This window comes from Oncorhynchus clarkii, chromosome 19 (assembly GCF_045791955.1).
Source record: "Oncorhynchus clarkii lewisi isolate Uvic-CL-2024 chromosome 19, UVic_Ocla_1.0, whole genome shotgun sequence".
NCBI classification, from domain to species: Eukaryota; Metazoa; Chordata; class Actinopteri; order Salmoniformes; family Salmonidae; genus Oncorhynchus; species Oncorhynchus clarkii.
The window spans coordinates 39,833,049-39,845,263 of record NC_092165.1 but is presented as its reverse complement, the minus strand read 5'-3'; the positions used below and the strand labels follow the sequence as shown (position 1 = coordinate 39,845,263).

Sequence of the window (12,215 nt, the reverse complement as noted above, 5' to 3'; positions counted from 1 at the left end):
TGTAGATTGGGGAAAACATATATTTGAATCAATTTTGAATTCAGGCTGTAGCACAACATAATGTAGAATAAGCCGAGCGGTATGAATACTTTCTGAAGGCACTCCATCTTTCAGGTGGTTATCGCTGGTGCCTACTACCCTAACTACTTCTCTCAAGGGGAAATGGATGAAGAGCTGGCCTCCAAAGACCTGTCAGGCCATGATCCCAAAACAACAGTGCTGGTATGATGCCATTACCCCCTATCCCTGATTCCCTGATTTCAGATTCCTATACATTCATGAACGGTGTTTGTATGTTGTGAATGCTAGACCACTGCCATGCTCTTTGATTGTCTCGTCTCAGGTGAGGAACCTGCCCCCCTACAGTTTCCTGTACTACAAGCAACTGCAGTCCCTGTTCCGCCAGTGTGGCCAGGTCAAGTCCATAGCCTTCGATGGAGCCAGGTAACAAACGGATCAAACCTCCACTGGACTTAGAATAACTCATTATGTTACCTGTTTCATAGATAGATACTTCATAGATGTTTTGACCTAAATGGTCTTACATAGCTTATAGAATGCCCGTAGTCCATTGGTAAGACAGATAAACATTTGTTGTGTGTTCCTTCAGAGGGCATGTAGAGTTCTACCGGACGACTACTCGAGGGTCGGGGGTGCTCCCTGAGGTGTCACTGGCCCTCCTCTTGGCCCACCAGAGGCATCCTCTGGACATTTTTGTGCATCCCAGTGACGAGGTGGAGACCTTTGCGGGGAGCAGGACCATCTGCCACATGAGATACGCTCGGTAGGGAGCCTATACATCCTTCTCACACTACTAATCTACTCAGCTGGGTTTTTAATCCTCGTTTCCTACAAAATACAGTTTGCTGCATGGGTGTAACATCGTCTAACCCCAACTTCTCAAGAGGAATACATTTAGCGGAGTAAAAGTCAGTCAGACAGTTGATGTATAGGTAATGCCAGCTCTGGCTCAGGGCCAAATGCCTCTTCAGGAAGGTGGAGGTGTCCTGTTAGTGGGGGGGTTTGGGGGGAGTGGGCTTTGCCCGTAACCCTGCAGGCCTGCACCCCTCCACACTGGGCCTTGATGTAACCTGACATGCTTGCACTCTGACTGACCCTCTACAGCCATCACACAGCCTCTGAGAGGGTAGATTTAGGCCGAGTCAGACTCTCTCCCTCCTCCTCACACACATTTACAGACAGTGCTGTCATGAGTGAGTTACAGTCAGTTAGGTCAGTCCCATAGACTCCCTAATAGAATGATGCAGCTCAGTGACTTTGACTGTTACACTAGCACTGTGTTCCCCCTTTGAGGGATCCTCCAGGCTTTTTAAGCATAATTCATTCTGTCCTGTGGTTTTCAGTGTGAATGTGGACTTCCAGAACAACTCGGTCTACCCAGTGGGGTTGCTGAGCAGCACCATCGACCCAGACAAGCTGCCCTCTAACCCCATCTTCGTGGTCAACATCACAGACGTTAGTCAGGCTGAGACTCCTCTTTCAGTCAAATTTCTGGGACTTGTTTTTGTGTAAATAAGTAATCTGGTGACGATTCTATCTAGAGGAACTGAATTTAGGTGATCACATATCCTCCATTTTGGCTATGCACAGTCTGTAGTGGATGTGGTAACCAAGCATGCCTCCTTCATCTTGGCTCCCTAGGTGGTGGAGGTGGGCCACTTCTGGGGCTTCCAGGCGGATGATGCCAGCATGGAGAAGCAGCGCCATCTGACAGCAGAGATTAATTCTCATGAGCTGTGTCCAGTTCCTGTCTCCCTCTACCCAAACTTGCTGTGCCTGGCACCTTTCTCTGAGGGCGACGAGCAGGGCCTCTACTACCGTGCCAAGATCCTGCATGTCTGCGGCAGCTCTGTGGAGGTACAAGCACATGCTCACTAAGCTCACTAGGACACACAATCACTCCCAGGTTGATTGCAGTTTTAGTGGATGAAAAATGTGTTCTGAATGTTCAAGGTTTTCTTTCTGGACTTTGGAAACACCAGTCTGGTGTCGTGTAGCTGCCTGAGGAAGCTACCTGCTGATATCATGGCCCACCCATTCCAGGTACAGCTACAGTGTTTTATTTAGGCAAAATGGTAAACATCTTTGGGCCACATCCTAATCAGGAGAGTTGATCTAGTATCCCTATAATCTGGTATGACTTTGTCCTGTATTCTGTTAGGATTGTATTCTGTTAGGATTGTGTTCTGCCCTGTCTCCTCAGGCCCAGGAGTTCCAGATTAGGATTGTGTTCTGCCCTGTCTCCTCAGGCCCAGGAGTTCCAGATTAGGATTGTGTTCTGCCCTGTCTCCTCAGGCCCAGGAGTTCCAGATCTCTGGGATGCGTCCATCGGCCCAGTCCATGATCCTGGGGGACCAGTGGAGCAGCCGTGCCCGCAACCGCTTTATCACGTTGGTGAACGGCCACCCGCTCATAGTCTCCCTGTTCTCCATCCTGCACGGCATCATGCGTGTGGAGCTGCTCATCAACACTGACACGGTCACCTCCAGCGTGGCTGACATCATGATGCAGGAGGGACACGCCATCAAGGCCGAGGAGAGCTTTGAGTCCAAGGTACCTCAAACACAGGCCAGCTTTCTGTCTGTCTTCACCGCAGCTTCTAGGATGTTGTGCTCATGCGGAATTGTTCAGTTATAGTTTTCCTGTTAGGCTTGGCTATAAACATAAATCATTTAGTGTTTCCTTGCTGTCCAGCAGTAGAAACAAAGGCTGTGACCCTGACAGTGCTGTGTGGTTGTGTGTCTTGCAGCAGATCCATGACGTGCTGGTGTCTCTGTACAAAGACCTGCAGGACGGCACCTTCACTCCCAACGCTACCAGCAGCTCCTGGAAGACTAGCAAGGAGGAAGAGAAGCAGCTAATTGACAGCCTGCTCCAGTCCTTTGCCAAGACCAGCCAGTCCTCTCTGAAGAGCAAGGCAAGAACACTGGCCAAATGGCTGACTCACATTTCATAGACTGCTACTGTGTTCAATAGACTGCCTGTCTGGTTCAACCAGGAAGTGTTGTTAGTTGTTCACCACAAGAGGGTGTCATTGTCTTTCTGCCTTTTGCCTGCCTCCTGACCAGAGGGTGGAGACATTTTGGTAGTACGCGAGCTGGTGTACATTTTGTTCTACGGTGTATTAGTGGCTGTGGGCCAGGGCCACACATTCCTCTCAGGAATTCATGGAACACAATTTGTTTCTGGGGGATGTTTTTACTGTTAACATGTATTGAATAATTGTGGATGAATGTTAGTGGCTACAGGATGCCCATTGTGTCTTAATGCTCACTGTAAGTAAAGTGTTGCTGATGCTGTTTCCCACAGGTTCGTGTGCATGGCCCGTCCAGTCCTCATAAAGTCAACTTCCACAGCTTTAGCAACGTCACCAACTACAGGTTAGTCAGTGTCACCTAGATCAGGTTAGAGTTTGGCCCAGTGCTGGTGACACTATATACCAGTGCTAATGAATGTGTTAACTCCTTACAGGTCGGTGCTCATAGAGAAGGACAGCATCAACTCCGTTGCGTTGAATGACAGTCCTCAGGACAGCCATCAGCGGATGCTGGTGGCTGGCTCCGTGTCTGTCAGTGCGACAGGTACAGTACTGGGAATGGGATATAATCTGGGACATAATAAGCACATTAGAATAAGGGTTAGACCATGGGTGTCCAACTCATTTTGCCCTGCGGACTGCATTCGGTCTTCACCGAGGTCTGGAGGGCCGCACTCACCTTCAACATTTTCAAAAAAGAGTCCTCTTTCCAGCACTTGGAATTTTCAATGCTCCCGGACTGTCTAAGTTTCGATAACTGTTGGCAAGCTGGACAGAGTGAAATACACTTGAGTATAGAGAACATTAGGAACACCTTCCTAATATTGAGTTGCAGATCCCCACCCTTTGCCCTACGAACAGGATCAATTTGTCAGGGCATGCACTCTACAAGGTGTTGAAAGCATTCCACAGGGATGCTGGCCCATGTTGACTTCAATGCTTCCCACAGTTGTCAAGTTGGCTGGATGTCCTTTTGCTGGTGGATAAGTCTTGCCACACAGGGAGACTGTTGAGTGTGAAAAACCCAGCAGCGTTGCAGTTCTTGACAAACCGGTGCACCTGGCACCTACTACCGTACCCCATTCAAAGCCACCCTCTGAATGGTACACATACACAATCCATGTCTCAATTGACTCGAGGCTTAAAAATAAATATTTAACCTGTCTCCTCCCCTTCATCTATACCAGGTATTCCCAAACAACACCAGCAATACCCCCAGGGGTACACCAAATATATGTGATTCACATTTAAAATATATATTTTTTATTTAACTTTTTTTCACATTTTCAAACAGTCCATTTATATTTTCCAACAGGGCTATACATTTTAGCCTTTTTTTCTCACCTGAGTAGCCTGTTTGAGAAAAAAATGTTTTAACCATCTAGTGTTCAGCGAAATAACACAATGTCAAATACAGGTAGCCTAGACAAATAATTAACATCCAATCATATTAACCGTTAATCTCTTGCGGGAATTCCACTAACTAGCCAAACGTAGCTGCTGCTCATGTTGGTATCTGTACTGATGGCGCAGAAGCCATAGTGGCATAGACATAGTGGAGTGGGAACGTGCATGCAAGCAATAACTCCCAACAACACTTGGTACACTGCAGCATCCACCAAGAGGCTCTTTCTGCCAAGGGAATGCCTGTCAGCTTGAAAGACATTTTGGACACTACAGTGAAAATGGTTAACTTTGTTAAAGCAAGGCTCCTGAACTCTCGTGTATTTTCTGCTCTATACAATGATCTGTGCAGCGACCATGTAACACTTTTACAACATACAGGAGTGCGCTGGTTATCAAGGGGCAAAGTATTGACACTTTTTTTATTGAGAGATGAGCTTAACGTTTTCTTTACTGACCATTTTCACTTGTCTGACCGCTTGCATGATGACGAGTTTCTCACACGACTGGCCTATTTGGGTGATGTTTTTTCTGGCCTGAATGATATGAATCTAGGATTACAGGGACTGTCCGCAACTATATTCAATGTGCTGGACAAAATTGAGGCTATGATTTAAGAAGTTGGAGCTCTTCTCTGTCTGCATTAACAAGGACAACACACAGGTCTTTCCATCATTGTATGATATTTTTTTGTGTGCAAATTAATTCAAGCTTACGGACAATGTCAAATGTGATGTAGCGAAGCACCTGTGTGAGTTGGATGCTCAATTATGCAGGTACTTTCCCGAAACGGATGACACAAACAACTGGATTCGTTATCCCTTTCATGCCCTGCCTCCAGTCCACTTACTGATATCTGAACAAGAGAGCCTCATCGGAATTGCAACAAACAGTTCTGTGAAAATTGAATTTAATCAGAAGCCACTGCCAGATTTCTGGATTGGGCTGCGCTCAGAGTATCCTGCCTTGGCAAATAATGATGCCCTTTGCAACCACGTACCTATGTGAGAGTGGATTCTCGGCCCTCGCTAACATGAAAACTAAATACAGGCACAGACTGTGTGTGGAAAATGATTTAAGACTGAGACTCTCCAATACAACCCAACACTGCAGAGTTATGTGCATCCTTTCAAGCACACCCTTCTCATTAACCTGTGGTGAGTTATTCACAATCTAATGAACAAATAAGGTTTTATATGTAAGATGGTTAAATAAAGAGCAAAATTATTATTTGTGCCCTGGTTCAATAAGAGCTCTTTGTCACTTCCCACTCATTCTTTGTCACTTCCCACTCATGTTTAATAAATGTATCGTACAGTGTGTGTGTGGCAGGCTTACAGTATTGCAACAAAAAAAAACATTTGAGAGTGCGCTGACCCTGGTGCTAAAAGGTATACGCAGCTGGAGGTTGAATGTTTTGAAGGGGCACGAGACTATAAAAAGTTTGGGAACCACTGATCTACACTGATTGAAGTGGATTTAAAAAGTGACATCAATAAGGGATCTAAGGCAGTCCCCAACGGATAAACAATCTTAGTCGACAAAGTTGTCTGTTCTTTTGACCTATCAATTGCTCAACATTTTTAAATGTGTATTTTACCATAAATAGACACACTGTTTTAATAAAACCAACTATATGCAATGAGCTTGTCTGATGCTTTAAGCTTACGGTTTGATGCCTCAAGATGTCGCCAGAGATCGAGATAACCAGAAGGGAAAAAAATGTATCCTGACCTAGCTATTCTCCTCCCGCTCCTCCTTTCGCAGATTCTACCATCATGCTCCTGAAGTTTCCGGTAATAGGCTACACGAGGAGTGGGCAACCTTTCTCATGTGCAATGCCAATTTATCTAACCTTTTCTACTGATCTGCGTGCCAGTTATGGTTTTCATATGCACATTTTCGTGAGACAGTTTCATTTCATAATAACGTCTATCTCAAAATCATTGTAATTTGGTAAATCAAATGTCTATCTAAATGTCTATACAATTACAAAAAAACCTTTGCTCTGTACTTTGTTGAAGCACCTTAGGCAGCGATTATAGCCTCGAGTCTTCAAGCTTGACACACCTGTATTTGGGGAGCTTCTCCCATTCTTTCCTGCAGATCCAATCAAGCTCTGTCAGGTTGGATGGGTAGCGTTGCTGCACAGCTATTTTCAGGTCTCTCCAGAGATGTTCGATCTGATTCAAGTCCGGGCTCTGGCTCGGCCACTCAAGGTCCTGAAGCCACTCCTGCGTTGTCCTGTTGGAAGGTGAACCTTCGCCCCAGTCGGAGGTCCTGAGCGCTCTGGAAAAGGTTTTCATAGAGGATCTCTGTACTTTGCTCCGTTCATCTTTGCCTCGATCCTGACTAGTCACCCAGTCCCCGTCGCTGAAAAACATCCCCACAGCATGATGCTGCCACCACGATGCTTCACCGAAGGGATGGTGCCAGGTTTCCTCCAGATGTGACGCTTGGCATTCAGTCCAAAGAGTTCAATCTTGGTTTCATCAGACCAGATAATCTTGTTTCTCATCTGGTCTGGGAGTCTTTAGGTGACTTTTGGCAAACTCCAAGCGGGCTGTCGTGCCTTTTACTGAGTGGCTTCCATCTGGCCACTCTACCATAAAGGCCTGATTGGTGGAGGGCTGCAGAGTTGGTTGTCCTTCTGGAAGGTTCTCCCATCTCCAAAGAGGAGCTTTGTCAGAGTGACCCTGACCAAGGGCCCTTCTCCCCCGATTGCTCAGTTTGGCCAGGCGGCCAGCTCTAGGAAGAGTCTTGTTGGTTCCAAACTTCTTCCATTTAAGAATGATGGAGGCCACTGTGTTCTTGGACATTCAATGCTGCAGAAATGTTTTGGTACCCTTCCCTAGATCTGTGCCTCCACACAATCCTGTCTCGTAGCTCTACGAACAATTCCTTTGACCTCATGGCTTGATTTTTGCTCTGGCATGCACTGTCAACTGTGGGACCTTTTTATATAGTCAGGTGTGTGCCTTTCCAAATCATGTCCAATCAATTGAATTTAGCACAGGTAGACTCTAATCAAGTTGTAGAAACATCTCAAGGATAATCAATGGAAACAGGATGCACCTGAGCTCAATTTTGAGTCTCATAGTAAAGGGTCTGAATACTTATGTAAATAAGATATTTCAGTTTTTTTGTTTAATACATTTGCAAAAATGTCTTAACCTGTCATTATGGGGTATTATGTGTAGATTACTGAGAATTTTGTTTTATATAGTCCATTATAGAGTAAGGCTGTAATGTTACAAAATGAGGATAAAGTCAAGGGGTTTGAATACTCTCTGAAGGCACTGTATATGTATATATCAGTGGCGGCTCCTCAGAGGAGGAAGGGGAGGACCAAACTCAGTGAATTTCATTAAAAATAGAATAATAAAAAAGTTATCCTTTTTAGATAAAACTAAATATATTCATGTCCCAAAATTGATTAAAACACACTGTTTTGCAATGGTCTATAGTATCCTCAACAGCACTCCGTAGGGTAGCACCATAGCGTAGCTGAAGGACAGCTGGCTTCCGTCCTCCTCTTGTTACATTGACTTCAATGCAATACCTAGGAAGCTCTTCCATAGACTTGCACAGTAATTATGACAACTTCAGAGGACGTCCTCCATCCTATCAGAGCTCTTGCAGCATGACCTGACATGTTGTTCACCCAATCGAAGGATCAGAGAATGAATCTAGTACTGAAAGCATAAGCTACACCTAGCTAGCACTGCAGTGCATAAAATGTGGTGAGAAGTTGACTCATGCCAAGACTCATGCAAAGCTGTCATCAAGGCAAAGGCTTGCTACTTTGAAGAATCTCAAATATAAAATATATTTAGATTTGTTTGACACTTTTTTGGTTACTACATGATTCCATATGTTATTTCATTTTTGATGTCTTCACTATTATTCTACAATGTAGAAAATTAGTAAAAATAAAGAAAAACCCTTGAATGAGTAGGTGTGTCCAAACTTTTGACTAGTTGTGTGTGTGTGTTAGTCGAGCAATAACACAATCTCGGTCAACCAACAGCCTAACGACCAAACAATCGACCAGTCGACTAATTGGGGTCAGGCCTAAAGGGATCATAGCTGTCACCTGGATTCACCTGGTCACTCTGTCATGGAAAGAGCAGGTGTTAATGTTTTGTCCATAATTTCTACACTTTCGATTTTATTTTGATTTGAGTCATTTCCATGTCGATTGCGATTGTTTTTTAAATGACTCAAACCACCAACGGGCTTGCTGTTAGTTTAGACCCTACCAGAAATGTACATTTGTCTTGGTCGTAACCGTAAGATGCGTATATGTGTGTGCTGATATAGGCACACAGATTCTACTGAAGGAGACCACACTGATGCCTCACATCCGCGGCCTGCCTGCACTTATCACCATGCTCTTCACCCCTGCCACAGAGCTACGGTCAGTCTGCTTGGAGATGGTATACTCATCACATGTAATCAAATTACCTACCATACCTTTTATAGGGAATGTACAATTATGGGCAGGTTTTATTAAATGTTAACATAAATAATTTGTCATATTCACGTCAAATCATGCATTTAGTCATAAAGGTCTGTTAATGTAACTTTGCCTGTTCTCTGCAGCACCAACGAGGAGAGGACCAGCTACACTGGTGCCCTCTGTGGTCTGGGGTGGAACGTCCAGTCTCAGGCAGCTGCCCTGCCTGAACATGACATGGAGCTCGCCTTTGATGTCAAATTCGATGTAGAGGACATCACTGAGGTAGCTAACATCCATATAGTTCCTCATAGACCCTTCATATCCATATGTATCGTGTTTTAAAACTTCAACTTTCCACATATAATCAGTGTGTTTTGTGTTGGATCAGATCAATGCGTTGCGTGGTGCCATTAACCGTCTGGTGTGCGAGGGGCCCAACGGTCCTCTGCACCTGGGGCCTGACAGGATCAACAGCCTGCAGGAGGACTGCCGCGAACGACTCGTCAGTCTGTTTACAAAGTCACCCCCTCGAGAAGACCTTGCTCCTGTGTACCATGAGGAACCAAAGCAATGGAACCAGGTATGGCTTGAATTCATGGTGTAATGTTAGTTTCCCCCACTTCAATCAATTCTGTCCTGAGCTTTTATAGAGCGTAAGGTCCATACTTAATCATACTTTCTAGTGTTAAAACAATTCCTGTTGAGCTTGTCTGGTGTGGCCATGTTGTGTACAGGTGGATCCCAGTCAGAAGATGGAGATTGTCCAAAAGGAAGATGGAAAGAGCAAAGGGGTCCTGTTCCAGCTACACCCCGTCACACTGCTCAACATATGAGCCCATTCTAAAGCAGCAACCAGAAGCACAGCATGCTGTCCTGTTTTCACCTCCACTACTCTTATGTTTTACAAGATTCTTGCGTATGGTAACCCTCAGGAGGGACAATCTCTTTTGATAATTATTTTTATTTTTTTTAATTGTGCAATTGTTATGACTTATTTTACTTAAGGTCCTGCCATGCTTCTTTGTCCTGTGTTATGTTGTTCAGCTTTTCTATTGCTGTGCTGGTGTAATTATACTTTCTAAACACCTATCCTTTTCTATTTTGATAATTTGTGATATTTAAAACAATAAATGGCATTACCATTTTTATTTTTTTAAATTAATCTGACTTAGTCTGAAGGTATGGTGCTGGTTTCAGTTCGGTACTGTACTTACAAAAATACACATTTGAGTGCTTACAACAGATGAGACTTGTCTGTCTCCATTCAAACTCAGGAATAGTCCATCAGAGTAACCTAACAGCCAAGTTAAATTTGTCACCTCAGCATACTGATATGCGCATGCAGGCATGAAAGGGTCTTCTGTGCCAGAAGGAATCAACGTGTATTTATAGAATGTAATTTCAAATCCCTTTTGGAGATTTTCCAAATGTTGTATGCACCGTGTACCCTACGAAACATGAACACCTCATATATCCTCGTATTTATAACACAAGACTAGACTGCCCTAGTCAAATGAAACAGTTCTGTCTTGGACCCCGTTTTCAGTAAAGCGTCTGGAAAAACTAGAACATAATACATCAAGGAACATTTATTTGTCTTATTCTGTAATGAAATACATACTGTAAGTGCAAATAGTTAGTCCAGGGTCTAAGAACTACATTGAGTATAGTTGGACAGTTAATTCAAACAAATGAAATATCATCAGATATTCCTTGTCTTCATGGTAGTCAAACAACGGTACCTAAAACACCAGCTTGTGTATAGTTCCTTATAGTTATACAAAAGCAAAAACCCTACAATTACCACATCTAAAACACATTGTCAAATTATTTTGTGCTTGAAAACACCAAAAGGAAATCATTTTATATATATTGTCATATACTGAGAGAAGCCCCACCAGCAAACTCGAACATGAAGCGGTATTTAACATTGGCAGCAGAGCATTTCTGTAGGCATATCTCTTTTTTGTGCCAAATCTTAGTTTGTTGTAAGCACAGCAAAAAAATGTAGCATGAAAAACTGCACAAAATATATCAAATATTTACTCAAGGCTTGACGTCATGCACTTAATAACAAGCAACACAAAAGAAAAAAAGGCTGGTTCTTTTTGTTGTTCAGAATTGTGTACTTGTCTATCTAGACATAAGATCTTGAACATGAGTAATTTACTTTGTGTTAACTGTTCTAGACAGTTTTGGGGTCAGGGCTTCTTCAGTGGTTGGTTTTAGAGAACACCTAGATGAAATAGTACTACCCCACAGATAATGACAAGGCTCTCCAACAATGATCAAGCTGTCTGAGCTGGACCTCGCTGTTAGCTAGACTCGCGTCTACTCTTCCTTTCGCTTGGCCCCGGGGATCTTCGCCTGGATCCTGTTGCGACAAAACATGAGGTCAACTCGGATACAGTACTGATTTATGTCAGTGTAGTCATGAACCTTTTCTAGTTTGTATCAAGATGATCATTACAATCTATTTCTTAGGTGGATGTTCCAGAAACTACCATGTTCATTCTTGAGTAGAAAAGGTCATAACCACTTACTTCCCCACTACGGAGTTCACTTGGGTCCGTATTAGTCCAACATATTGGTCAATCTGTGCCTGAGACAGAAAACAATTTAGATTCAATAAAAAAATATTTTGTGAGTTAATAACAAAAATGTATTCTAGAGAGTGAGGGTAAATTCTTACCTGGTGTTTCTCATAGACAATGGGCATGCTAAACATGGACACCACGGCTGTAGGGGACGAGCGAGGGAGAGACGGCATGTTAAAGCAGTTTGACCTCGTCACCCCCTGGGAATATACTCAAATATGCACACATTGTGTCCACAGAGCCCCACTCCAGCTCAGAGACTTATCTACACTAGGTAGAAAAATAACACAAATATGAGATACTTTATGTCTTCAGTTGTGAATGAAACCTTTGAACAAAGCCCTTCATAAATAACCTTTTGGAATTTCGTCCGATGGATCTTTTTGGGAAGTGAAGCGACTAAACTTTAATCTAAGATTAAAATCAATTGTTTTTGCTAAAAAGGGCAGAAGGGAATAATCCACTTTGATACAGAACTTAATTGATACAGATTGCAGTAAAACTCTGGTTCCATGAAGAACCATATGTTGTGATCTTGTCAGGAGGTCATGTGCTCCACAGCGTGTTGTTCTCTCTGTGTTGGGTTAATCATTTACTGACAATGGGGTACTGTGATGCGTGCTTATTACAGCCCACTGATTATAGTAAAAACTCATACAGACTGGCTTTGTGATCTTGTAGATTGAGAGGTTCC

General features: G+C 43.6%; 2 protein-coding genes across 5 annotated transcripts in view; one reads left to right on the top strand and one right to left on the bottom strand.

Moving 5' to 3' along the window:
- Nucleotides 1-10,446, top strand: part of LOC139375185 (ATP-dependent RNA helicase TDRD9-like) — a 32,769-nt gene extending 22,323 nt beyond the window's left edge. For both annotated transcript variants that reach the window (XM_071116742.1, XM_071116743.1), the window contains 14 exons: nt 115-222; nt 344-444; nt 611-784; nt 1,365-1,476; nt 1,663-1,878; nt 1,975-2,064; nt 2,317-2,574; nt 2,771-2,938; nt 3,331-3,401; nt 3,493-3,602; nt 8,786-8,882; nt 9,068-9,206; nt 9,313-9,504; nt 9,659-10,446. In XM_071116742.1, coding sequence (XP_070972843.1) covers nt 115-222; nt 344-444; nt 611-784; nt 1,365-1,476; nt 1,663-1,878; nt 1,975-2,064; nt 2,317-2,574; nt 2,771-2,938; nt 3,331-3,401; nt 3,493-3,602; nt 8,786-8,882; nt 9,068-9,206; nt 9,313-9,504; nt 9,659-9,757 — 1,935 coding nt within the window. In that variant the 3' untranslated portion in view covers nt 9,758-10,446. The remainder of the gene's footprint in view (nt 1-114; nt 223-343; nt 445-610; nt 785-1,364; nt 1,477-1,662; nt 1,879-1,974; nt 2,065-2,316; nt 2,575-2,770; nt 2,939-3,330; nt 3,402-3,492; nt 3,603-8,785; nt 8,883-9,067; nt 9,207-9,312; nt 9,505-9,658) is intronic.
- A 49-nt stretch (nt 10,447-10,495) lies between these two features.
- Nucleotides 10,496-12,215, bottom strand: part of LOC139375187 (reticulon-1-A-like) — a 52,595-nt gene continuing 50,875 nt past the window's right edge. For all 3 annotated transcript variants that reach the window (XM_071116749.1, XM_071116750.1, XM_071116751.1), the window contains 3 exons: nt 11,617-11,663; nt 11,468-11,526; nt 10,496-11,298 (listed from right to left, as the gene is read on the bottom strand). In XM_071116749.1, coding sequence (XP_070972850.1) covers nt 11,256-11,298; nt 11,468-11,526; nt 11,617-11,663 — 149 coding nt within the window. In that variant the 3' untranslated portion in view covers nt 10,496-11,255. The remainder of the gene's footprint in view (nt 11,299-11,467; nt 11,527-11,616; nt 11,664-12,215) is intronic.